General features: G+C 52.5%; 1 protein-coding gene across 7 annotated transcripts in view; it reads left to right on the forward strand.

The window, feature by feature from the left end:
- The window catches only part of ADCY9 (adenylate cyclase 9), a 185068-nt gene extending 162430 nt beyond the window's left edge, over positions 1–22638 (forward strand). For 5 of the 7 annotated variants that reach the window (XM_085017775.1, XM_085017776.1, XM_085017774.1 and 2 more), the window contains 6 exons: positions 2017–2119; positions 4493–4701; positions 7157–7316; positions 8305–8453; positions 13697–13738; positions 18592–22638. In XM_085017775.1, the coding sequence (XP_084873901.1) occupies positions 2017–2119; positions 4493–4701; positions 7157–7316; positions 8305–8453; positions 13697–13738; positions 18592–19780 (1852 nt within the window). In that variant the 3' untranslated portion in view covers positions 19781–22638. The remainder of the gene's footprint in view (positions 1–2016; positions 2120–4492; positions 4702–7156; positions 7317–8304; positions 8454–13696; positions 13739–18591) is intronic. The other 2 variants (XM_085017778.1, XM_085017777.1) reach the window with 2 other exon arrangements.
- The last annotated feature ends 4581 nt before the right edge of the window (positions 22639–27219 follow it).

The following is a 27219-nucleotide window of genomic DNA, read 5'->3' on the forward strand; positions in this document are numbered from 1 at the left end:
CACACATGCAATTTCTGGGGCCAGCCAGAGATTCCAGCAGAGCCTCTCTGCAGAATTTGGGGCTCCACCTTCCCTGGTCCTCTCCCTCTGGGACATCTAGTGTCGTTTGCCATCTGTGGGCCTGCTAAACTCTATTTTCTGGTTTTCCAAGCCATTAGGACGATAGCTTTTCAATCTGAGCTTTAGCCATCCTACACCTGGTACTGACTAATGGCTCTCTTCAAGCAAAAGAGAAAGAAAGAAACATGAGAAATTCAACTTTTTGCAAGTATAGCACTTCATTTTCTTACTGCCTTGGCCAATGGCTGGTGCCTTTCAGGAGTGGTTTATTTTTGTTGGGTTTTTTGATTGGTTTTTTTGGGGGGCACACCTATGGCATATGGAGTCTCCCAGGCTAAGGATTGAACCAGAACTGCAGCTGCCAGCCTACACCACAGCCACAGCAGTGCCAGATCCGAGCCGTGTCTGCAACCTACACCACAGCTCACCGCAACGCCAGATTCTTTAACCCACTGAGTGAGGCCAGGGATGGAACCCACATCCTCATGGATGCTATTCAGGTTCCTTACCACCAAGCTACACTGGAAACTCCAAGAGTTGTTTTTATGTGTTGTCCAGAGTTGATACCTGTTAGCTGAGGGTTGCTCCAGCAGGAGCTCATCTCCCTTCCCACAAGTGGAACCTCCCCCAATTAATGTCACTTGAGCAGTACGGTTTATCGTGTAGATCCTGCCACTTGATTGCAGAAATGAAGCCCTCACGTTTCCTCCTTACAGCTGTTTTGTTGTTTTCCCCTCTGTCCACATTTCCAAGTAGAAGGGAGGCTAGGGGTCACCTTTAGGGGATAGAATTTTCTCTTTTCTGAGTGTGAGAGCCCAGTGAGGTGTTGCACGATCACTAGGAAAAGAGAGTCCATCTGCTGCTGGGGAAGCGGGAAGCACACATAGTGAACCCTACTGTGTGCCCGGCACATGGTAGGCACTTTACATAGCTCATCTGGTTTAATTCTAGCACTTACTGTGGGAGGGGGAGAGAGAACGTCCCACAGCTGTATTTGATTTCCAAAATTGTTAACATTCCCTTAAATTTATCAGTAATTTTCTGCAGGATAAGAGGGATACGACTATTTGCTAATAGTCCGTACACGAATGAAAGTCATGCAAAGCAGGTTTGATTTCCCTGCTATTAAAATCATTGAGCATTATCATTTTTCAGGTTTCACACACAATCTGCCTGTGTGACAATAGCACCAAAATTAGACTAACTATAAACACAATTTTGTGATAACAACCTGTTAGCATTGACAGTGGTAATTACTGTCAGTACTCTGAGTGACAGGACAGCCGGTTCTGAATTATGTTTGCGAGGAAGCTTCCAGATCAGCACAAGGACTCTTAGTGCTGGCCCTTCAGAAGGGAGTGTTTCACAGAACAAAAAATCCGCCACCTTCTTCTCACTCTGGATGCTAGGAAAGTGTTTTCAAAAGCATGATTCTAACAACGGGTGTTATATTTTTGGTGAATGGGCATTCTTTAGTGGAGGTGAAACCTAAAGTGGGATTATGTTTAGAAGCATAAAGGACTTTTCAGAGACAAGTTCTTTTTTTTTTTTTTTTTTTTTTGTCTTTTTGCCATTTCTTGGGCCGCTCCCGCGGCATGTGGAGGTTCCCAGGCCAGGGGTCGAATCAGAGCCATAGCAACGCAGGATCCGAGCCGCGTCTGCAGCCTACACCACAGCTCACGGCAACGCCGGATCCTTAACACACTGAGCAAGGCCGGGGAATCGAACCCGCAACCTCATGGTTCCTCGTCGGATTCGTTAACCACTGCGCCACGACGGGAACTCCCAGAGACGTGTTCTAAAGGGGACGGTTGAGCAGTATCTCTTCTAGAGTGACTTTTAGATGCAGCTTTTGTCATACGCGTCGCTAGTGACGTTTCGGTAGCTAATTGCGATCCTCTGATACATACAGTGATTTGCTGCACACTGATGGGTTGCATTGATTGTCTCTTCTAGCCTGATGAAAGATTATTTTTTTAAGCCACCCATTAATCAGTTCAGCCTGAACTTCCTGGATCAGGAGCTCGAGCGAGCCTACAGGACCAGCTATCAAGAGGAGGTGCGTGTCTCCTTGTCATGTTGCTCGTTTGTGTGTCGTTTTCGCCGGGTGGCTCACGATCGGTCTTGTGCTTTGGCAGCTCTTTTTGTTTCCCTAAGTGACAGGAAATTGAAGGCTGTACTGATTCCCCACAATCTCTAAGCCCTGAACTGCATCTGCCTGTGAATTTATCTCCACAAGGGGAGAAAACCCCAGGGCTTTCTGCAACCGCCCGAGCTTGTCTCTTCCTGTCCCTGTCCGCTGCAGCAGGCGCGACCTGGGCCCCCAGCTGTCCCCTCTTCTCCAGCAGGACTGCTCCCCTTTCTGCGTGGGCTTTCTTCCCTTGGGACACGTACTCGGGGGGCCTTCCCCCTTCTCCGCCTCCCTGCCCTCTTGCACCGCCCTCCCCTCCGTGACAACTCCTCCTCTTCCTAGACTCAGCCCAAACCTCGCTTCCTGCAGGAAGCTTTCCCTGGCCCCAGACCGGACCTTAGCTCCCCGTTATGCTTTGCCTTCACAGTGCGCGTGCTGTGTTGTAATCTCTCCTTGTGGAATTATTGAGCCCTAAGCCCCCCTCCCTGGGTACCCGGCTCTGGAAGGCAGGGGCCAGTCTCTTTCTCCCTGCTCTGCCCGGCTTCGGGGCCCACACGTGGACATGCTCAGCAGGACATGGTGGACATGAGGAATAAATATGAGAATCTAGAGCCTGGTTTGAGTTCTAAGCAGCCCCGGTTCCTGTATTCTTCCCACGGGGCCCACATCTGACCTGTTTAGTGTTCCAGTGTCAGAATCATACATGCTTCCAACCCCGGAGCCAAGGGGTTCTCTCCTTCAACTGCATTCGTTCATGCAGCAGATCCTCCCTCAGTCTCTTGGGTGCAGGCTCCGACCTCGGCCCAGGAGACCTGGTGAACCAGACAGACCAGTCCATGCCTGTGGGGCCGTGTTCCCTCGGCCTCCTAGGGCACCATACCTGCCAGCATCCCTGGCACAGCTCCTACAGGGCACTCAGGAGGTGGTGGGTGGGTGCCTGTGAAGCAAAACATCCTCTCATTTAGTCCTGGCAGCGACCCTTAAAAGAAACTTACAATTGTCCCCATTTTATCAAAAGAAAGCCAAGGCCAGGGAAGGCTGAGTGACCCTGGGTCGAGGCTGGGGGAGGTAGCTCCTGAGCTCGTATTCGTGGGAGGTCTAGCCGTTACCCAGGGAAGGAACATCCCAGAGCCAAGACAGCCTGGAGCATCCAGGGAGCTGCAGGCACTTCGTCTGGCAGGTGGGTGGTGGTGCCAGTGGGCAAGAGCCGGGTTACAGCTTCCCGAGGCCGGTGTAGCCGTGAAGGATCTGGAACAGGACGTGGCACGTCAGACTGTGCCGTGTGAAGGTCCCCTGGCTGAGGTGTAGAGCAGGGAAGCAGGCGTGATGCTGTGAGGCCTGGCCCAGCTCAGAGGCGGGGAGAGGACCAGGGAGGGCAGGGGGCTCTAAGCCAGCCCCACCTTTGGCCCGCCAGGCGCAGTGGGTTCCTGTCTGAGCATCACCACCACCCGCAAGGTGCAGGTACCCATATTGTCCCCGTTCCAAGTAGGGAGACAGAGGCACAGCGACGTTAGGTGATGAGATCAGGATGCCACAGCCCTGGCCAGCTCCTCATTGGCTGTGTGACCCTTGGTGGCCACCTCGCTTCAGCCTCCCACTCTGTGCCCCGAGATTTGGAGCATTTGCTCCCCCAGGGCTGAGGGGACCTTGACCGAGGTCGTGCCCTAAAGCATCCGTGTGGTGCCTGGAACCAGCCTGTCTGGGACCCTTTTCTCCCTCCGTCCCCTGATGCCCTAACCCGACCCCCGGTCACCTTGTTACACTCTCCACACGACTGCTGTCTGTCCCCGCCGTTAGGCCGTGGGCCCCCCAGGGGCGTTGCCTGCCCCCGCGGCCCACGCCGAGCCAGGCCCAGAGCAGGCGCCTGCTGCTGCCGCTGGTACCAATGACCCGCTGCTGCTCCAACCCCCCCGCAGCCCCGCCCGCTCCTTCTGTCCTGAAGCTAGCTTTCACACACCCTGAGCCTGGACCCAGCGTGCAGTGGAAGCTTCTAGCACGTGCTTTCGTGCGACCGCCTCTGCCGATGCAGCGTCCCTGCCTGTGCGTACCTCAGGCGCGGTGTGTCCTCTGCCTGTGAGAGCTCATTTGCAATCAGTCGCTGTGTGACCTTGGACAAGTGTCTTTGCTTCTCTGGGCCTTAGTTTCTTCAGTGTTGGGTGGGGTAACAGGAGGGAGGCACCCCCCGAAGCAGCTCTCACCCGGTACCTGGTCTCGGGGAGGCAAGCGCTCCGAAGCGTCCGCTCTCGCTCCCCTGGGCCAGGACCTGCTCTGCTTACGCCGCCCACCCGCCCCTCTGCGCAGGTCGTAAAGAGCTCCCCAGTGAAGACCTTCGCCAGTGCCACCTTCAGCTCCCTCCTGGATGTGTTTCTGTCCACGACAGTGTTTCTGATTCTCTCCATCACCTGCTTCCTGAAGTATGGGGCCAATGCCACGCCACCCCAGCCGGCAGCCCTGGCCGTCTTTGCGGCAGCGCTGCTGCTGGAGGTGCTGTCCCTCGGGGTCTCCGTCAGGTAAGGGCCCAACCGCAGGGCGGCCGCCCAGCCCTTAGCCTCTAGCTCCCCCTGCTGGCAGGACGGCCAGCCGGTCCCAGGAGCCTGTCCCCTTCCCTCCCCCAGGCCCTGGCCCTCAGCACAGCGCCTCTTTGTCCTCTGTGGCCTCAATACCACCAGCTAGTCCCTGGAGCTCCCAAATCAGACACTTAAAAAGAGAAGGTGGGAAGATAGGGGACAGGAAGCAGGGCAGAGAAGGGGTGGGTGTGTAGACAGCCCTCCTGGGCCCAGCGGTGAGACCAGACTGGAGAGGAAAGCACAGGCCTGGGTCTTCGTCTGCTCTCTCAGGCAGTGGTCTCTGAGCTGATATCTAGAGCATTGGCTCAGTGATAACAAGGGAAGCACCCGTTTGAAAGTGGATTGTGGGTCAGAATAGACAGCTGGGCCCCTCTGGGAAGCTGGGCCCTCAGGACCTGCCCAGCCTGCCTTCAGGGTTCAGTGTGGCCCCCCAGGAAGCTCACAGCGTTGCTGCTGGATACAGATACCCAGGCCCCCGCTCACGTGAACACAGACATCACAGCGCCTCTCGTGCCACGGCCTGGGTCCTTGCACTGGGCCCACCCCTCCAGCCCTGCGGCTCTCAGCAGGACAGCCCACACGAGGGAGCAGAGAGAAGTGGGGAGACCGGCCCTGGCCTTGAGCTTCTGCCCCTTCCCGACATCCCAGGACAGGGAACCACAGCTCTGGGTCTGCCCCTGAGGCTTCCTGATGCAAGATCCCTCCCTTTGAAGTGGTCAAGCTGGACACGTGCCCCCTCCTTTCCCGACTGCCCCCCCAATCCCCTTCAGCTCTTTGCCCAGGGCTGTCCCTGACGGCCAGAGGCCCCACGCCCCCCCCCACCTCCCCCAGGCGGAGAGACCTCTAAAGCACATCCCCCCATCTCCCCGGACTCTCCACTGGCTTGGAGCTGCACTGCCCAGGGCAGGTGACCCCACAGCACAGCCCTGCCCTGGGCCTGCCTGCCCTCTGGGCCTTGGCTCCGTGCCCCTGCCAAGGTACCCGGGACCCACGTGCAGTCACTGCCCTCCCTGCCCTGGGTCTCTGTCCCAACTGGGTGGGGAGCTCCATTCCTCTGAGGCAAGGGTGTCTCCATACCTGTTCTGAGAATTGTTTTCAAGGTTGTCCCCTGTTCTTCAGACCCAGTTGGAAAGAATCTGGGCCAAGTCAGCTTGGAGTCCGCAGAGGCCCGTGGGCCATGAGGACCCCGGGCCCAGCTGTGCCTGCAGGTTCCTCTTGCTCTGCAGAGGGCGGGTCGGGGATCCCAGGACCTACCTGTGGAACCAAAGGCTTGGACCCTGGGTGCGTGCGAGAGGCCTTGGCGGGCTTTGTGCCTTTGAGATGAGCATGGCGGACCTCTCTCAGCTCCATTCTCCACCGAGGGCCAGCTCTGGGGAGGGCCTGTGGTGGGTCTCCCTCCCAGGGCGGACCCCCAGCGCCCTCCCCTCCACCTCCCGCTGCTTCCGACCCAGGAATTCCTCCTGCAGAGCAGGGTTTCTCAGTCCCACGCGCTCAGCTCCCCCTTCTTGGGAGAAACAGTCTGCAGTGCCGCCTCACTGCCTGCAGGTGTAGCCCACCTGGACCCACAATTTCAAAGGCAGTCAGTGGAAGGCCACCTCTCCACGTGAAGGCAAAACGGCAAGAAAGCCGCTTAGAATCATGTAGGTAACGCTTCCCCTCCAGTGCGCTGGCCTCCGCCACCTGGGGGCCACACCACAGGCGTCAGCTGTTTGCCCTCATGCGCAGAGAAGGTGACAGCTCCTGGTACAGTGTGTCTGGTGGTACGAGCCCCAGGAGCCTGTGACAGGACTTCTGAGAGGCTGAGCAACCCTTGGTGATGTCCCAGATAAAGCTTGTCTGGTTTAGCCATTCGCTGCGCTCCTGGAAAATTCTGTATGTTCCTGTTTTGTTTGCAAACGAAAGGCAATTAGGCTCTAGGTAGAGGTCAGTTCAGCAGGTTTTCTGTGTCTGGAGGGCGGTGACGTGTGGGGCGCAGGGCAGAGGCTCATGGTCCATCACAGGACAGTGCCCACCCCTAGTCCTGCCTGCTGGAGGCCATGGCACCCTCGACCACCAAGGCAACAAAAAGCCCCCCAAATTCCACACACCTCCTGAGCCACCCACTCGAGACCTCCTGCCCCGGAGGCAGGCAGCAGGGGACCGACATTTCCAGGGCCTGAGAGTGTTGCCGGCCTGGCTCTTACATGCCTTTCAGGCCCACAGAGGCCTCTGCTAGAGCACGTCTTATCAGGACCCAGCAGGTGACCTTAAACTAAGGGGTGATGGGCTGAGAGAGTCCACTGTCCTTGCCCCCCCAGCAGTGACCGAAGCGGGGGCTCTGCCTGCCCCCCGGGCTGGCGCCCATGTCTCCCCGGTGGGCTCAGCCCTCACAGGCGCCCCGCTTCCCCCACGCACACAGGATGGCGTTCTTCCTGGAGGACGTGATGGCTTGTACCAAGCGCCTGCTGGAGTGGATCGCTGGCTGGCTCCCGCGCCACTGCATCGGGGCCATCCTGGTGTCCCTCCCCGCCCTCGCCGTCTACTCACACGTCACCTCCAAATTTGAGACGGACATACACGTAAGTAAAGGCCTGGGGACTTGCTGTCTGCGCCCCTCTGGGTCCCTCATCACTGTCTTTTTTAAAGAAGCCTTTCGGCTCAGGTCAGCTGTTTAAACACAGCCCTTACAGAGGTGCGTGCTCTTTGTCGGTTCTCTGAGCTCACAGGACAGAGGAACAGACAGGTGGGGGAGAGGGGCAGCCCAGGGACCCCCTGCGACGCCCTGGGGAGAGTCCCCAGAGCCTGTGTCCCTCCAGCCTCCCCCCGTGTTCCCGAAGTCCCACGTCCGTTCCTTCCTTCCACGTTCGACGAGGCGGCGTGTCCCGCATCTCCAGATGCTTCAGGGCGGTAGCTGCTGTGCATCAGCTGTACATAATTTTTTTTTAAAGAGGAAAAAAAATGATGATAAGTTCGTCTGCAGCTGTACATAATTTTTTTTTAAAGAGGAAAAAAAAATGATGATAAGTTCGTCTGCAGAACTGGCCCAGTCGACTTGCTCCTGGATCGGCTGCTGTTGATTAGGAAAGGAGCTGCCAAGTTAAACCTCATAAAGAGTGATTTCAGGCTGATGGGAAAGATGGCACGTTTGGTACCAAAGAGTGAAGCATGAGTTACTGGGTAGGCTGACCGCATTTGACGCTTTAACTTACACGCACCTGACACGCAGCAGGGTGCCTGAAGGACAGACCTTGGGGAGGTAACTGATGACACGGTGGCCGTTCTCACCCAGGGCCGTCTGCCTCCCCCCCCCCGCCCCCAAGGTGACGTGTGCAACTTGCACACGTTGAGAGAGGCATTTTAGTACCAGTGAGGCTTGTCGCCGAGAGCCCTGGGTCATTGGTCTCACAACTGACCGTCTGTCCTGGAAATTGCTGTGTGTTTTGTTGAACAGGAGGACAGGTCATTGGGCCTTGCGTCTGCTTTCGGGGCCCCGGGGGGCGGGGGGGCAGGTGGGTCGGCGTGGCGAGGAAGGGGCTGGGCTGCTGACCCGGGCCGCCCCTGTTGCAGTCCACCGTGTTCACGGGCTCGGCCGTCCTGATCGCCGTGGTGCACTACTGCAACTTCTGCCAGCTCAGCTCCTGGATGAGGTCCTCCCTGGCCACGGTCGTTGGGGCCGGGCCCCTGCTCCTGCTCTACGCCTCCCTCTGCCCCGACAGGTACGTGCACGCGGCCGCACCCTCCACACAGGACCACCTTGCCCATGCTGTTGCGTCTCCTCCCTCCACACCGTTTCTTTTCGTTTTCATTGAGGCGTAGTGGGCAGAGAACACGCTCGTTTCGGTCGCACTACCTACTGGGTTAATACTGTGTACGTTCTGAAGTGATGACCACACTAAGTCCAGTTAACCCCTGTCACCGCAGAAATGTTTGCTTTCTTGTGACGAGAACTCTTAAGAGTTACTCTTGCAGCAACTTTCAAATATACGGTGTTATTATTTTATTACTTATTTATTTCTTTCTGCTTTTTAGGGCCACACTCACAGCATATGGAGGTTCCCAGGCTTGGGGTCAAATCGGAGCTAAAGCCGCCAGCCTACGCCACAGCCACAGCGCAGCATTGCCAGATCTGAGCCGCATCTTCTACCTACACCACAACTCACGGCAAGGCCAGATCCTTAACCCACCGAGTGAGGCCAGGGATCAGACCCACCTCCTCATGGATGCCAGTCGGATTTGTTTCTGCTGCGCCACAACGGGAACTCCACAAATACGGTATTATGGTATTATTAACTGGAGTCACTGTGACTTACTTTATAAATGGAAACCTGTAGCTTTTACCACCTGCACCCGTTTCTCCCACCGCCCCCACCCCGCCTCTGGCAACCACGGGTCTGTTCTCTGTACCTGCGACTTTGTGGGGGTTTTGCTTATTTGTTTTTAGATTCTGCATATAAATGAGATCACAGGGCATTTGTCTTTGTCTGGCTTATTTCACTAAACAGAATGCCTCCAGGGTCTGTCCGTGTCGTCACAAATGGCAGGATTTCCTTTTTCTGGCTGAATAATACTCTGTTGTAGATACGTCATGTCTCTTTCTGCATTCATCCATGGATGGACACCTGGATGCTTGCGTGTCTTGGCAGGTGGAAATAGTGAGCATGGGGGTGTGGATGTCTGAAAAGTTACTGTTTTATTTCCTTGGGATGGATCCCCAGGAGCAGAATTGCTGGGTCCTGTGACAGGTCTCCTTTGCGTTTTTTGAGGCGCGTTCAGACTGTTTCCTCCAGCGGCTGAGTCAGTTGACAGCTCCACCAACAGTGCACAAGGGTTTTCTTTTCTCCACGCCTTTAATGGTCCTGGATTTTTCTTGTCTTTTTTATAACACCTGTCTTCACAGGTGGGAGGTGGCGTTTTATCGTGGTTTTGATTTGAATGTCCCTAATGGTTATAGGGGCCTTGAGCATCTTCCCACGTACCTGTCGGCCATCTCTTTGTCTACTTTGGGAAAATGTCTGTGTGGATCCTCTGCCCAGTTTTTCGTCGGATTACCGTTTTTTTGCCTTCGAGGTGCGTCTGTCCCTGCGCTTTCCTTCGGCACCGATGCCCTCCGTCCTAACAGATAGTTACGGTCACAGCACGAAATACCTGTCGGCACATGTTAAGTCAGTGCCCAAAGAGTAACACAGAAAGGAAAGGAAAGGAAAGAAAAAGAAAATAATTTTTAACGGTGTGATATGTATTTGCCTGGAGACATGCTGGGGTGCCCATCCCAGAAGACAGCCTGCGGGAATCACCTGCTTCGAACTCCCAGTCACCCTCACTGTCCACGGGGATTTGGTTCTAGGACAACCCCCGCTCCCCCCTACCACTGGGTACCAAAATCTGAAGATGGTCAGGTTACATAAATGGCATAGTATTGGTATATAACCTACACACCCCCTCCTGTATTCTTTAAATCGTCTCTGGATTACTTATAATACCTGATACCGTGCGAATGCTTTGTAAATAGTTGTCAGCATGTGACAAATTTAAGCTTACTTTCTTGAAACTTTCTGGACATTTTTTCTTTAGTATTTTCAATCTGAGATGGATTGAATTCACAGATGCAGAACCTGTGGCTATATATAATGAAGAAATTTGAATTTCAGAAAGTAGAACCAGAGTGCCTGTTGTGGCTCAACGGGCTGAGAACCTGACGTAATGTCCATGAGGACGCAGGTTCAGTACCTGGCCTTGCTCAGTAGGTGAAGGATCCAGCATCACTGCAAGCCGTGGTGCAGGTTGCAGACGTGGCTTGGATCTGGGGTGGCTGTGGCCGTGGCTGGGGCCGGCAGCTGCAGCTCCGATTCCACCCTTGGACCAGGGACTTCCACGTGCTGCAGGTGTGACCCTCAAGGAAAAAAGAAAGAAGGTAGGACCAAAAGCCATTTCATACAAGACTGAAATGAAATAATGGAGGTGGCGGTGACACAAAAATGAAAAGAGGAAGCTGAGTCTAGCCTTTTTGAAGTTGGGCTCGTGTGCTGAGACAGACCGCAGGCTGTTGACGTGGGGAAATGAACAAGTCTGATGGTCCTGCCAGTGACCTGAGCCTCATTCCTAAATACCGTTTTGACATGGGCTGTGAGGGCAGTGACGAATCACTGGAAACACACCTTCTATCTTGGAATCCTGCCACATCTCAAAGAACACATTCCGTCCCCGGTACTCCAATGGCCTTCAAAGCCGGACCCCTGATGGTGGGGACAAAAGCAAGAGCATCGTAAAGACCCCTGGGACGGAATCCGTTCTTACTGCTGTGCTACAAAAAAATTAAAAATGAAACTATATAGGATGGCAATGATGTGTATGTATTTAAGACATCCTTTGTTAATGAAATCCAGTAAGACCTGTGTCCTGCATGGGTTCTCCTAGTGAAATCGAGTTTGGTTCTTAGTTGTTAAGATGAGTTTGAAATGACCTGTTGCACATTTGTAACTGGTTTTGTGGCTTTTATTTAACCTTTTCAATGAAATAAGTAGTTAGAAGCACAGTAATACCTTGGATAGCAAAATGCTCACAGTAATTTACTCAGAAATCTCACTGTAGTGTCTTAAAGCCGTTAAGCTTCTGTTTCTGTAACAGATTTCTCTTAAATATTGGACTTCTTTGTGTAACTGCCTGTAAAAACGTTTCCTGTGAGCACACATTAAAGAAGCACTTATTTATAATTACAGCGGGTTTAAGGTCACAGGCTGTTTCAGAGTTCCACGGGACATTTCTTCGTTGTGCTTTGCAGGACAATCTAACATTCCTGGCTCCCCCAATTAATATGACAACCAGAGAGACCCCCAGAGTTTCCAAAATGCCCCCAGGCATCATCTTACTGTTGCCAGGAAGCATTGCCTTGGTAAATTCAACAGTAGAAAATGGTCCAGTTTGTCTCAACATCAGATGCAATTGCACGGTGCACTTTGGGCATCACCAAAGCAGTAGCCAGGAGCGGACAGAGTCCGTATCCTTCTCCATTTACTTAACAAAGTAATAACATGAAAGATACTCCAGTTCTCTGTGAATTGAGATCAAAGAGGAGTTTGAAGTGGAACTCATTTGGCATTTGAAAGGAGACTTTAATGAATGGTTAAATTACGTTAAGCAAAACAGAGCATCTCTTTTCCTTTCTGAGGTGTGGCCATCTGGGATTATTGTCATTATAAAGCTCTTTTCCTGGAGTTCCTATTGTGGCTGAGCGGTGGCAAACCCGACTAGTATCCATGAGGATATGTGTTCCATCCCTGGCCTCACTCAGTGGGTTAAGGATCTGGCGTTGCCGTGAGCTATGGTGTAGGTCACAGACACAGCTCGGATCCCACGGGGCTGTGGCTGTGGTGTAGGCCGGCTGCTGTAGCTCCAATTCCACCCCTAGCCTGGGAACCTCCATAGGTGGTGGGTACCACCCTAAAAAGATAAAAAAAAAATAAAAATAAAAATAAACAAATAAATAAATCTGTTTTCCCAAGAGCACGAAATTCAGCAGTCTGCCTTTTAGCCTAGAACCACCACAAATACCTTGTCAGCCATTCTCGGTGCCCTTTGCCTCTCTCGGGGCAGGCCCTTTCCCACCCACATCCTGAGAGCCACAGCCATGGGACACCCATCCAGTGCCTTTTCGCCCAGAATTCAAATGGGAGATCTTGAGGCGGGGCTGGCGGTCAAATCTCTGCTCGACCCAGTCCCCTGCTCCTGAGCACCCTTCCTGGCACCCACCATCCCTGCTAAGCCTGACGGGGAGGGGGGACAAAATGCAAACTCAACTCCCAGGAAGGGGAGGGTAGGCCCCTCTGGCTTTGGAGGGACACGGACACAGAGGTTACGGCAGTGTCCCCGTCACACCTGGACAGGGTGGGCAGAGGACATAAAGCCTTTGAATGTGCATTCTGCCTGTAGCTCTTGCTTTTCTTTCCTTTTCTGTGAAGTCACCTAACACCTCCTGTCTTCACAAGCCACTGCCACCCGGGAGAGCTGCTCTCAGGTGCCCTGCTGTGTCCCCTTTGCCAGGAGCGAGGCTGGGGGGCTGGAGGACGAAGCGTCAGGGCCTAGTGGGCCTGAGTGACGCTGGCTGTATCGTGACCCCAGAGGACACCGTGCAGGCTGTGAAGAGGGTGGGGGGCTGTGTGTCCTGGGTCCCTCCCCAGCACCCAGAGAGTTCTTCAGTCACGCCTGGTCTCCATGCTCTAGAATTGGGATTGGATTGCTTCGGGCACCACCAGGAGCAAAGTCCGGCTTCTCCGCTGTGTAAGCTGCCAGCGCGCCCAGTAGGGCCTGTTGAAATTGATCCTTTGCCAGTAGACCTCACTGTTGGAACATGACTAGTTTCTAGCCTGTTCAGACACCATGAGTAAATCCTTAACAGCGAAATGAATGCCCTGGATATGCTTTGTTGGTTTTGCTCTTTGGTGGGTGTGCCTGTTTTCTAAAACTGAAACACAGGCTCTTCCATCACTGTCTTTATCATTTTGTTATTTGTCATAAGCCATGGTGTCAGATTGTAATTAAAATTTGCTATACTTAACTGTCTACCTTGATCTCCACTTAAAAAAAGAAAGTTGTGGAGTTTCTGTCCTGGCTCAGCAGAAACAAATCTGAATAGCATCCATGAGGACCCAGGTTCGATCCCTGACCTTGCCCAGTGGGTTAAGGATCTGGCATTGCTGTGAGCTGTGGTGTAGGTTGCAGACGTGGCTCAGATCTTGCATTGCTATGGCTGTGGTATAGGCCAGCAGCTACAGCTCCGATTTAACCCCTAGCTTGGGAACCTCCATATGCTGCGGGTGCAGCCCTAAAGATACAGAAAAAAAAAAAAAAAAAAAAAAGAAAAGAACAGAAAAAGGAATGCTGTTTGTTTAAACTCTACTCAGATTGCTTTGGATAATGCCTTTTTTGCTTGTTATAATAATAGTTTTCTGTGTTTTAATTTCAGTTCCATAGTTATTTCACACCTTGATGCAGTACAGAATTTCAGGTAAGCTTTTAACATTGTTCCTGTATCTGGATAAGTGAGAGTGACTCTAGGACTGCCCTTCATCTCTGCGCTTCCTGAACGTGGTTGTGTCTGTGCATGAAAAGATCATGTGGGTTCTTACGCGTAAGCGGGAAATGGCTATTTGCTGACGTATGAGGTCCTCCTTGTCCTGTCCTCCTGGAAATGATCGTTAGCACGTCTGCCAGTTTCTCCTGCTCCCTAAAGGTGGAGCATCCCTGGAAACCTTTCCCAAGCCAGAAAGCGGAGAAGCAGTTACCTTGGGACGCCGCTCACTGACGGACGATGTCAAGGTCAAGCGCAGGTGCTCACAGACCCAGATCAGAGCAGTGGCACCTGGACCGGGCGCTGCACGGTTCCCAGAGGAACGTGGCAGGGCCGCTCCGCTGCTCAGGGTGCGAGCTGCCTCTGCGACACTCGCGGCTGGACGGCCTTTTGGCTTTGCGCCTTTCTGTCTAAAAGCAAACATCCTCTGCAGATTTCTTGCATTCGCAACGGCAGGTACTAATGTATAATGTAGGTAGGTCTTTGGTCACAGCAAAGCAGTAAAACGTGAACTTTCAGCCAGGGAGAGGTTCCTGTATTAGATTTGGTTTAATTTTGTTTTAACGATGAACATGTTCCAAAGGAAGTCTCACAAATCGAAGAAAAGTACTGCTTTTATTCCCTAAAATCTTTTGAAATAACTGATGAGAAATTTGAAAAATTAAATATTGGACCCTTGCTCTACTATAAACACAAAATTAATTCTAAATAAATCAAAGTCAAAAACCCTTTAATTACACTGCATGCCCTTTGCTGTCCCTGCTTGTTTATGTCCTTGGATTTTACTTACACCAACCTTATCTGCTGGTTTGCCGACAGAAATGTGTGAACAAAGAATAGATTCTAAAAGCCTTAAAAATTGTTTTTTTTTTCTCTTTTGGCCGCCCCATGGTATGTGGCGCTCCAGGGCCAAGGATCATAGCCAAGCCACAGTTGCAACCTAAGCCACAGCTGGGGCAACCCCGGACCCTTAACCCACTGTACCAGGCTGGGGATCGAACCTGCGTCCCAGAGCTCCCATGATGTCGCACATCCCATTGCATCACAGTGGGAACTTCTAAACATTTTTCAAATTATATCAAACTATATCAACATGTAGAAAAAAATAAAATTAAGTAGCTCTCAAGCCTCTGCGGCAGAGATAACTTTCCGTTCTTACTGGAAATAAATAGAACCCATGTGCACAAAAAATTAAGACGGACTGAGGGGGTGGTAAAAGCAGACTGAGATATTTGTGAGACTGTTATATAAAGAGGTCATTAAGACCTGCGTAGGTAAAAGACAAAACCTTCACACGAGAGGGAATGTAGCAGAAGATACACAGGTTACTCCTCAGGGCAGTGCACAATTAAATAACCGCAAAATCCCTTTGCTCTCCTAAACTATACCTTCAAAATGTCATCATGTGAATAACCAGTGCAGGCCAGGGTGCAAGCACATTTAAAAATGGATGATGTGTAACATGGGTTTATTTAATCCACATAGTAACCTGACACATTAGGTGACTTTGTCCTCATTTTCCAGGTGAGGAAACTGAAGCTCAGAGAAGTTAAGGAACCTGCCCATAGACACACAGCTAGTCACTGGCAGTGTTTAAACCCTGGCCTCCCTCACTACCAGGCCATGCTTTTTCTGCCACGCCTCATCACTTTTTAGAAGGTTACAATAGTTTTGAAATGTAATTGAACCATCTTAGGAAATAATCATAAAAATGTTTATCACCTGTAACCTAATAGTTCTGTTTTTGCCTATCTGCTGAGGAAGTAATTTAGCATTTGATAAAGGCTGCATGCCCCAGCTATTTTTTTTTAATTTATTTATTTTCCACTGTACAGCATGGGGACCAAGTTACACATACATGTATACATACTTTTTCCTCCCATTGTTTGTGTTGCGATGTAAGTATCTAGACATAGTTCTCAATGCTACACAGCAGGATCTCACTGTAAATCCATTCCAAGAGCAATAGTTTGCATCTGATAACCCCAAGCTCCCGCTCCCTCCCACTCCCTCCTTCTCCCTTGGGCAGCCACAAGTCTATGATTTTCTTTTCTGTGGAAACGTTCACTTATGCTGTATATTAGATTCCAGTTATAAGTGATATCATATGGTATTTGTCTTCCTCTTTCTGATTTACTTCACCCAGTATGAGAGTCTCTAGTTCCGTGTTGCTGCAAATAGCATTATGTGGTTCTTTTTTATGGCTGAGTAGTATTCCATTGTGGATATATACCACATCTTCCTAATCCAATCATCTGTCGATGGACATTTGGGTTGTTTCCAGCTCTTGGCTATTGTGAACAGAGCTGCAGTGAACATGCGGGTGCACCAACTATTGATCACAGTGATTGATAATATTGAAAGTTCATCAGCAACTTCAGTTGTTAATAAAAAAAGAAATTAATTCTGACGTATGTACCCAAATATTGCAACTGTTGAAATGGAAAGCATTTATGGTTTTCATTTTTCATTTCGTATGTGGTACTGCACATGTCTTGTCTCTCCAGCTGGGCATTTCATTACATGTGAAAAAAAGTAAGATGTCATACTTAGGATCTAATGAGGTATTTTCTCCATTTCTACAATTAAAAAATGAAATATCTGTTGACACGTTAGCTGTTGAGACATAGAATTAAAGTGACTGTGGAGGCGTTCCCACCGTGGCACAGTGGGTCAAGAATCCGACTGCAGTGCTTGGATTCCCAACCTGCACTGTGGGTTCAAGGATCCTGAGCTGCCATAGGTCACAGCTGTGACTCAGATTCTGTCCCTGGCCTAGGAACTTCCAGTTGCCTCAGATGCGGCCTTAAAAGTTGAAAGGAAGGAAGGGAAGGAGGGAGGGAGGGTGGGAGAAAGGAAGGAGGGAAGTGACAGGGGAACAAGTGCAGGTCACAGATGTCTCTGTGTGTGATGGACTGTTTCAGGACTGCAAACCAAAACACCTCGCATCTTTTTTTAAGTTAGCTTTTTATCGACCTATAGCATATGTACAGAAGAGTCCGCAGATGATAAGAACAGGTCAGTGAACGTTCACACGTGCACACGCCCGTTTAGCCGCCATCCAGACCAGGAAATAGTACGTTTACCTGCAGCCGGCCTTTCCCTCATGCCCCTAACTGGTGCGCCTGCCCCTATCTTAGGCAGAGATCTGGGCATTGAGATACAGCAAACCATGATCAGATGCCATGTCTATGTAGCGGGTTAGGACCTCAAGAAGTCTTTCTTCACTGTTTTTCTCTGTCTCTGAGTCCTCTTTTCCACGAGAATGAATTCCGCTTTATTTTATGCTCCCTCCCACTGGTCCACCTGTGAGGTCACATGGTGCGTTAGTCACATAAAATCCGTCCTTTTGGACTGAGCCTTACTGTTGGAGCAAAGGCGTTGAACCATTGCCTCCCTCGTTCCTCCTGCAGTAGAATAAGAAATCGGGTTATAGGCTGGAGATGGTTCTCTCACCTGCTTGTCGCAGAGCTCTTCTTGGGCACCGCCTGCCGGTTTGTGCACCGGGACCCTTCCTTTTAAGCAAAGGTAAAAGCTAACAGTGCAGTTGCTTCCCTTCCCCCCCCCCCCCACTTCGTGGTCCCCTGCTCCGTCCGGAGGGGGCCAGCCTACGCCCGTCAGGCCAGGCCATGCCACTGGCTCTGGTCCCAGCACAACTGGGAAACCAGAGACACACCACCACTGTGGCTCCACGCTCGGCAGTGCCTGGTTCTAAGATGATGTATACATTTTGGAGTTCCCTGGTGGCCTACTGGGTTAAGGTCTGGTGCTAGGGCCCCTGCTGTGGCACAGGTTTGATCCCCAGCCTAGGAACTGCTATATGCCACAGGTGTGCCCCCCGCCCAAAAAAAAGTATACATTTTACATTCTTTTAAAAAATGTGAAACTTGTCTTAAATGACTTCGACAAAACAGAACTAACCCCGGGGAGTGGGAAGGCTGGTGCAGGGGATTCTGTCAGAGAGTGTTATGTTCTGGGCTCTGAGAGGGGCGGTGTGATTCCACAGGGAGACATCCTTATTCCCAGGAGACACGGCCTGAGCTCTGCAGGATTGTCTGCAGCTTACTTTCCCAATGGTCAGCAAAGTGTGCGTGTGTGAGTGTGTGTGTGCGCGGTGTGTGTTGACAGAAGGAAAAAGCCCAGCAGCACAGCGTTAACAATTGTCGCATCCAGGAGAAGGGTGTACAAATATTTGTTTTGTTAATCTCTTACCTTTTTTGTAAGGTAGAGATTTTTTCCAAATGAAAAGTTGGGGGAAAAGAAAAGCTTTTAAAAATCAAGGAGCAGAGTTCCTGTCGTGGCTCAATGGTTAATGAACCTGACTAGCTTCCGCGAGGACTTGGGTTCGATCCCTGGCCTTGCTCAGTGGGTTAAGGATCCAGCATTGCTGTGAGCTGTGGTGTAGACCGCAGACGAGGCTCAGATCCCACGTTGCTGTGGCTGTGGCGTAGGCCGGCGGCTACAGCTCCATTTGGACCCCTGGCCTGGGAACCTCCATGTGCCACTGGTGTGACCCTACAAAGGCAAAAAATCAAGGAGCTAAAGACTCCTGGCAACCAAAGCAATTACAAAACACTTAGTAAAGAAATCGTTCAGAGTGACTTTATCTTGCCTCACGTTTCTGAACAGAAATGGGTCACTCTGCCACTGCAGGTGGTTGAAGGTTTGAGCTGCACAAACCCTTGTGCAGGATGCCTGTGGCTGGGCTGTTTCAGAACCTGGAAGCCGTGGGCGGTCCCCTTTCCCTCCAGGGTGAGTAAGGACGCCCTTTCTCCTCTCTTCCTCTCCAGCTCCGCGGGGAAGCCCTGCAACGCCTCGCTGCCGCCAGACAGCAGGAGCCCGGCCCGCCTGATCGGCCAGGAGGTGGTTCTGGTCTTCTTTCTCCTGCTCCTGCTGGTCTGGTTCCTGAACCGAGAGTTCGAGGTCAGCTACCGCCTGCACTACCACGGGGACGTGGAGGCGGACCTGCACCGCACCAAGATCCAGAGCATGAGGGACCAGGCCGACTGGCTGCTGAGAAACATCATCCCCTACCATGTGGCCGAGCAGCTGAAGGTCTCCCAGACCTACTCCAAGAACCACGACAGCGGGGGCGTCATCTTCGCCAGCATCGTCAACTTCGGCGAGTTCTACGAGGAGAACTATGAGGGCGGCAAGGAGTGCTACCGCGTCCTCAACGAGCTCATCGGGGACTTCGACGAGCTGCTGAGCAAGCCGGACTACAGCAGCATCGAGAAGATCAAGACCATTGGCGCCACGTACATGGCCGCGTCGGGGCTGAACGCCACGCAGGGCCGCGACAGCAGCCACCCGCAGGAGCACCTGCAGGTGCTCTTCGAGTTCGCCAGGGAGATGATGCGCGTGGTGGACGACTTCAACAACAACATGCTCTGGTTCAACTTCAAGCTCAGGGTGGGCTTCAACCATGGGCCCCTGACGGCCGGCGTCATCGGCACCACCAAGCTGCTGTACGACATCTGGGGGGACACGGTCAACATCGCCAGCCGCATGGACACCACGGGGGTGGAGTGCCGCATCCAGGTGAGCGAGGAGAGCTACCGCGTCCTGAGCAAGATGGGCTACGACTTCGACTACAGGGGCACGGTGAACGTCAAGGGCAAGGGCCAGATGAAGACCTACCTGTACCCCAGGTGCTCGGACCACGGCCTCGTGCCGCAGCACCAGCTGTCCATCTCCCCCGACATCCGAGTCCAGGTGGACGGCAGCATCGGGCGCTCCCCCACGGACGAGATCGCCAACCTGGTGCCTTCTGTACAGACCTCGGACCAGGCCTCGCCGGCCTCCGATAACACGCCAGCCAGGGATGCCCCCCCGTCGGCCAAGAGACCCTGGAGGGAGCCCGGCAAAGCCGAGGAGCGGTGTCGGTTCGGCAAAGCCATAGAGAAAAGCGACTGTGAAGAATCGGGGGCGGAGGACACCGATGAACTCACCAAGCTCAGCGTCTGCAGGAGGGCGTGACGCAGCCCCAGCGCCGCCCGCGCCCGCGGTGCTCTGCTCGCCAGCAGCAATCTCCGCGCGTGGCTGTCGTGCACCCCGGGCGCCCCAGCCCCGGCCCGGGCTGTGGTGTCACGTGGTCATTGCAGCCCTAACCTCTGTGTGGACCACAGGTCTTCAGGGTTCGTGTTCGTGCGTTTCTTTCCTCTTTCTCCCCCGTGGTGTGGCCATCGGCAGCGTGGAGAACAAGTGCCTTCAGGGGCTGGCAAGGCCTCGGGAGTCCGGGGAGGCGCGGCGAGGGCGTGGCGCTGGTTGGGGTTGGACGTGAAAACAAAAGCTGTGGTTAAAATATTACTTTCATTGCTTTTTCTCACGAGACACTTTTTTTTTTTTTTTTTTTTTTTTTTTTTGCTAATACATTGTTTTGAGGTTTCTTTTCTGTATACATACTAGTGTTTTTCCAGTGACCTGACCTTTCTCCGTAAACACAGACACGCACACATACTAGCGTCCATGACTCTGAGATCAAGTGCCAGTAGCTCCCTGAGCGGGGATGCAGGCAGTGGGGCCCCAGGACGCTCGGCCCCTCCCCACCCGTGCCATCCAGGGCAGCCGGGCCTCCCACCCAGCGGCTTTAGGGCTTCCTCCTCTGCTGGCCGGCAGCACAGCTTGTGGACTCCAGGTCTCAGGTTTCTAGAAGCCCCTTTCATTCTGCTCCTGCCCCGGGCCGGGGGGTCTTCCAGCTGGGGTGGAGGGGCCGACCTTGCAGCTGACTCGAGAGAGAGAGACGCAAAGCAAACATGCCAGGGGTGCGCTTATTTATTTATTTATTTGCCAGGAAATAAATGTGTTTCGGGAGGGTTGAGGGTGGTTCTGGCGAAGGGAAGGGCAGACAGATGTGCCTCAGCCGCCTCCCCCTGCCCCGCAAAAGGGCTGAGCCAGACCCGAGTGGGCCTGGCCTGCTCTGCTCCGGTCCTGTGCCCTCGGGGTCTGCCTGCTGCAGGGGTGGGCCCGGCGGGCACACGTGCAGGAAGCATCTCCTGTTCTCAGCCTGCCTGTGGCAGGGTTGATCCCGGCGAGTGGATCCCAGCCCTCTTTATTTAGATGGAGTTCTTACACTGTGGGACGGGACGGAAGCATCCGGAGGCAGGCGAGGTGCGGAACCTGGGGAAGGACGGAAAACCTGAGGACATCACTTCTGTGCCCTTTGTTGCGCCTCGTGCAGTGACGTTTTGCAGTGTTGAGTCTGAGGTTCACGTGGTACTGAACTCAGGCCAGAGGGGCCCTGTCGTAGTCGTGTGATGCCTCGTTCTCATGGTGGCTGCAGCTCATGGGCTGACTTGAGGATCCGCTCTTGGGTGTGAGGGCTTCACCGCCGCGCCCCGAGCATTGTCTTCTCACGGGTGAATCCCCAGAGAACGCTCACCTCTACATCAAGGCCCGTTATCACTTCTTGCCAAATATGTACAGAATCCGCCCTTTCAGGCACCATGAAGTATTGATTCTGACCAGCCAGCTCCCTGGGGATGTGCGTGAGTGGCCAGCCTGCAGGGCAGCCCTGGCCGGGATGCCCCCGTCCAGTCCCGGGAGATTCGCCTTCAGGTTTCACTGTCAGATTGTGGGTCTTCCAGTGCCCGCGAGAGGATGATCGTGGCAATACCTCTTGCTTCTAAAGAATGTATTCTTATAAAATACCGCAGAATTTTTATGTTTATTTTTTTCCTAGAAACACTACCTGATTGTAGCTCTGCTTGTCCGGAGTGGTTGTGGGCACTTCAGTATTTGGGGGGGTGTTGGGGCGTGGCCCCTGCCCCCCGCCGTCCAGCTCCAGGCTTTGGCGGCAGCTCAGGGGCTGGGAGGTTGCTCCCTAATCCCCGGGTGTCTGCTGTGCCGCTCAGCACGGGCTCCGGGAAGTTCATCTCTGCACACGCTTCTTCCCCGTCCAGCTCGTCTTTCCTTCCCCTCCTCCGAAGGCGTGGGGTTGCCCACCCGCGGCCCGGGAGCTGCAGGCGTGGGGCGAGGGAGGTGGCATCTGCTGGTCCGGGTCGGCACTGGACAAACCGGAGCCTCTGAGAGATGGCGTGCGTGGTCTTCTCAGAACACCCCAAGCCTTCCTAAGCAGCCAGTACCGAGGTTCCCTCTGGGCCACCAGGGGCCTGGCCCTTCCCAGTTTCTGCGCAGAAGCATACCTCAGCACAGCGCCACTGGGGGCTCTGCAGCGGGCGGCGGCCGGGCCCCCCAACTCTGTCGGCGTCGAGCAGGTGGTTGCTGAAGACAGTCGGGCTTCTGAGCGGCGGGTTCAGGCGCTCCCGACTCAGAGGAGACAGTCTTCAGAGAGGCAATACCTCCTGTGAACTTAGGGCAGGAAGCAATACTTCAGAATTGAATGTGTGTAAATAGTTGCTTTGAGTTGCAATTGCTCCTTTCTTCTTGGCCTCAGGTCAGATCAGATTATATATATATATATAAACAAGCACACAAAATTGTATCCAATACAGACAAATGCAGAGCATCAGTTATGAAGCCCTTAAGGAGCTTTGGGGGCCACACAGATGGTGCGGCTCCATCACCCTGACTTCACCCTGGAGACACCTGCACATTTGCACTTGACAGTCGAGAGCCAAAGGACCGCATGCTTCCCATTACCTGGGCTGTAGTGATTTGTAATTTCCAAAGATCTGTCTGCGTTTGCATTTCTGGATTTTTGAGGTAAGCTCTTTTTGGTGGTGGTTTCAGAAAATCACATCATGCCTAGAATCTGAGCTTAAATGAGCAAGAACCAGTTGTCTGCGTTCTCCATCTTTATTCCTTAAGTTGTTCATCCTAATAATTTCAAAATGCATCCACTGAAGAAATGGACATTAAAATAATCCAAAATCTAAGTATTTGATGCCTGGTATTTCCTCACTGACAAGATCAGGGCGCTCCTTGTTCTCGCCATTTGTGGCTGGAACAGGGAGATTGTATGTCCTTTACATCGTGACATCAAGGCAACTAAAAAGCCTCTTGTGTGTCCCTGTGTGTGTGTGTGTGTTTTAATGGACATGTTTGCTCACAGTTAGCTTTAGTTGAGAAGTATTTATTTTTACATGGAACCTTTAATAAAAGCAAGTCACAGGGGAAATTTTGCTTCTGACCGTATCCCCATTTGATTCGATCTTCCTAATAGTTCTGCCCGCAATATCTGAAAAGATGGAATTGCCTGAGAAAATGAAGTAGGACTTCCAAAAAGATGAGCCCACAGAGCCTGTCCCTTACAGAGCTCCTGGGATGCCCAGGGAAGTCATGTCCCCATTTCAGAATCCGCTTAAAGTCCCAGGGCGTCTCCCCAGACAGAGTCCACTTGGACAAGTCCTAGGGGCACACAGCGCTTCCACATCTGGAGCCACACTCTGGCTCTGCTGGAGGTGGGAACCTTCCCACCAGGGTTTTCCCGGCAAGTTCAGTACCTTCAGAGCATAGGACCCTCGCAGACTCCGAAAAAGGGGGCTACAGCTAGGGCCCCGGGCCTTGCTTCTCAGCTTGGTAGGATCCAGCCTCTAGGCGACCCTCCGCTGAGACCTGCCAGTGAGGACACTGCCCGTGGGTGAGGGAGGCGCTCTTTGCTTGAGTCTGCACTGCGGGCATCCTTAGCAACCTTGGGGAAGTTAGGGCACGGCCAATTTCATTGCGATGAAGGCTCTCTAATAGGAAGGACACCTCAGGGATTTCAGAGCATTTCTCAGACGGTCCAGAAAGTTCTGCAATAAGCCTCAGGACTTAGCAGTCATGGTTTCTCTTTCACGTAAAGTCTCTCACCCGTGGTTGCTTTTCTCTGCTGTGGAACAAGCTCTGTCGTGGTGGCCACCAGGGACATATCCCAAGAGCCAGGACGAGGAAGAGAATGGGCCAGGAGATGAGGGAGGGGTGAAGAAGGAAGAGCACCTGCTTATACACCATGTGTACAAACTCACAGCTTCCATTGTTACACTGTTCCCTTGTAAACATTGTTTTTAAATAACAGGACTCCGAAGAGTTGTTAGAGTAGGTTAGAATAACGTAAGCCTGGGGAATTCTCCTCTTCCTGCTGGGCCTGAAAGTCGGAAGCAGAAAGGAATTATGCAATCATGTGTTGAGCAATCCGAGTGCCTCCTGAAAGCTCAGTCATCAACAGCAGATTCTTAACCTTTTGGGGGCTCACCAAGCCTTTGATAATTTGACAAAAACTGTGGCTCCTTTCTCCAGAAAAAAAAAAAATGCACAGAAAAATAAACCCAGTGTTTTCTGGATCCAAATCGCATACCTACGGTAGTCTGCCGTGAGAGGAATAGTGATTTTTTTCACTTTAACGCTCTGCAAAGGCGGTTTCCAAGCATTTCTGGACTCTGCTTTGGAAAGCTGATGAAACAGGTTACTGCTGCTGGTTGATATATGCATTTCCAACCCAGCTGTATGTCAAAGTTGAGTGTCTCAGTTACCCATGTACACCTGAAGAGCCAAAGAACCTTTCAGTGTAAAGACAAAGTTAGATTCTCTCCAACGGACAAGGCATTCTGACAGTATTTACTGAGAACCTACTATATGCCAAAGCCCCTGCCCCTAGTGGTCACAGTGCCGTGACACTTGGGGATATCTGAGCAGCAGCTGTGATGAGACACCGTGTTCCACGAGGGCTCTACTGTTAAGAATCCCGCCCGGAAAGCGAGAGTTTCCAGGCATCCCTCTCCTTATTGGCAGGAAGCAGGAGCTCCTTGGTGTCCTCTCTCACCCATTAGAGATTATGTTTGTCTTCATGGTTTTATGGAGCATTCAGTGTCTCAAGAAAGAGCAGCAGACGAGGACCTTCCAAAGAACAGCTGCACCAATGCCGTGTGGGTCCTGCAGTGACAGAGGGGCCACTGCTCGTGGTCAGACATTTTATTCTTACAGTAACCCTCTTCTGATGGTGACTGGGGTCCCAGCACGAGGGTCTCTGCTGTGAACAAGCAGAATGAGGCCCTGGCTTGGTCTGGTCTGGCCACGGGGAGCCGTTCAAGAGTGACAGCCCCGGAGACTTGCTGCTGCTCGGAGGCTGGAGCCGCCGCCGAGCCCACCTCCCTCCGCGTGGCCTCCTTGGAGCTGCTCTTCCTCTGTCTCCCTCCGACCTTCTTGATCTCTGCAAACAACGTCCTTCCGTTCTAGGTTGCGAAGGCGAGGAATGGCACCAGAAAGGAGTCATTCGGACTTGTTCTTGTGCTTCTGGGGAGAGGAGCGGAGTGGGAGCGGCAGGAGGCCCAGGGCATCAACCCCTCGTGCCCAAGGCCAAGGTCAGCGGCTCTCCTGGCCCTCCCTCCCGAGGGCCACTGCCTCCAATTCTCCTGGGCCTGATGTCTCCAGCCCTGGGATCCTCTCCAGGGACCCTCATACCTCCCTCCCTCTACCTGCGGCCCCCACCCCCACCTCCCTGTGACCTCTGACCTCCCAACTCACTCCCACACTCCAGGAGTACAGAGAAACCCTCAGCAACAAGGTGAGCAGACACCGATGGATGTGCACACATGCTCTACACGTAAAGCAGCCCCTTGTTACAGGATCTTTCTCTGCCAGGGAATTCAAAACACCCCCGCCCCTCCTGTCCTCACGCTGCCTCTCTGGAGGCAGAGGTGTTTCTTCTGTACAACAGATTTGAAAGCTCCTGTTCAGGGAGGCTGAGCAGCTCAACCCCCTTCAGCTGGTCATGTCCGGGGAGTCCCAGCCATGCAGCCGGAAGCCGGCGCGTGCTGCCCATCCAGACCAGCTCGTGTCCGCCTCCCGCTTCCTTTGCAAGAAAAGTGTTGCAAAGACAAGGAAAAGTGTTGGCAAGATAAGAATCCAGGTGGTGGGGGGGACACTGTGCATTTAAGTGGCGAGATTAGTAGGTCAGCAAGTGACCTTCTTCCCCCCTCCCCCGCCCCTCCTTTTTGTAAGACGGGCTGCTTGAATTGTGTGTGGAATGTTTAAGTTCTTGTCTAGTGTCTGCTTAGAATGGAGACATTTTAAAACGTATTCCAGTGTCCATATGGACTTGTGTCCACCTGCCAACCAAGACCATAAGGGAATCGAGGCAACATGTGGACGCGTCGGTGCCTTCAGAAAGAGCCACATAAAACACAGATCACGTTGGTGTCCTGTGCGTCCTGCTCATGGAACAGAACTAGATCATGTACCTTTAACCCAAGATCTGGGGCTTTTCCCCCAACTTATACAGTCAATTTTTTTATTATGTTTAATGTTAGGTCGTTTTTAAGATGCTCTTCCGTAGCTGTCCATCTCCAGTATTTCAGGGACGCATTTGAGGGGAAAAAAAACCCATAACGTTACTTGGCCACTTAACTTGAAATATCATAGAACGTAATTGGCAGTTTCCACCCCAACCTGGAGATCTTGGGCAAAAACCCGACTGTCGACATTTCCAAGGGACAGAGGTAGCCAGTAGTTCGCTTTTGAGATGCAAGTCTTGTAATACGGGTGGGGGGGATCCATGGACCTTCTCTTTGGTGATTTCGATGTCTCCCAATGATGGCACCTCTTCCTCGAGCGTAAAGACCTCAGACGGCATCGCAGATGGGTCTAGAGTGTTCATTGAGCACCAAAGAACATGGCTAAATGTCTTGGTCTCCTAGTTCTATTGCATGACAAGTTGTGCTTTCTAAAAACTTCAGTCAAGGACTTGCAGAGACGGCTGAAGTTCCTAAATCCACTGTGATACCCAGAGGGCTTTTGGATCGGGTTGGTGGGTTATTGTTTTAATATGGAAGAAGGTGATTTATATGAACTTTCAGGAACTTAATTAAAATCCAAATCTAAGAGGATAGATATGGTAAAATTATTCGGGGGGCGGGGGGGAAGAGATGCGAAGCGGTTATCCAGATAATTTAGGATAAAAGCATCCTTTTGCCTAAAACATCTCAAATGAGAAAAAAATGAATTGCATGAATCACATGGACAGTGATCCAAATTCTTCAGTCACGTTTCCTTTGTAGCCAGTACAGTGGCTGCTTTCAGGCCCTTCAGCCTCTCATTTCTAAATTTCCTCGTCTTCTGCCACTGTCCGTTTTGTTGGCGGAATTACAATAGGCTCAGACTGGCACGCTTTGAGAGAAAACCCGTTGTGTTCTTGTGAACTGGCCGCTGGGTGTTACCGGGACTCCAAAAGAGTGTTCATCTGTTTCCACAGCAACAGCCCAGTGGATGCCCTCTGGCAGGTGAGCTGTCTGGACCCGGGGGAGACGCGCCTTCCTCTTCTCACTAAAATGCAGGAAGGCAAGGTGGCCTCCCAGCTGGACGTGGACGCCAGCTCTCCCACTGCCTCTTGGGCTTCTTGGTGAGCTGCGATGCCTTTCATGTTCAGCTCGTGACCCTTTTTCTGGCCTGTGCCTCATGCACTGGCCCAGCTTGAGGTGCCCCAAACCTCTCACCATAACCTACCACCAGGTTCTGGGCAAGCCTGTGGCACCCACCACACT

The sequence above is a fragment of the Sus scrofa genome, chromosome 3 (assembly GCF_054392235.1).
Source record: "Sus scrofa isolate SSC_HxYL_T2T_F1_AM1 chromosome 3, Sscrofa_HxYL_maternal_Yorkshire_Landrace_v2.0, whole genome shotgun sequence".
Classification (NCBI taxonomy): Eukaryota; Metazoa; Chordata; class Mammalia; order Artiodactyla; family Suidae; genus Sus; species Sus scrofa.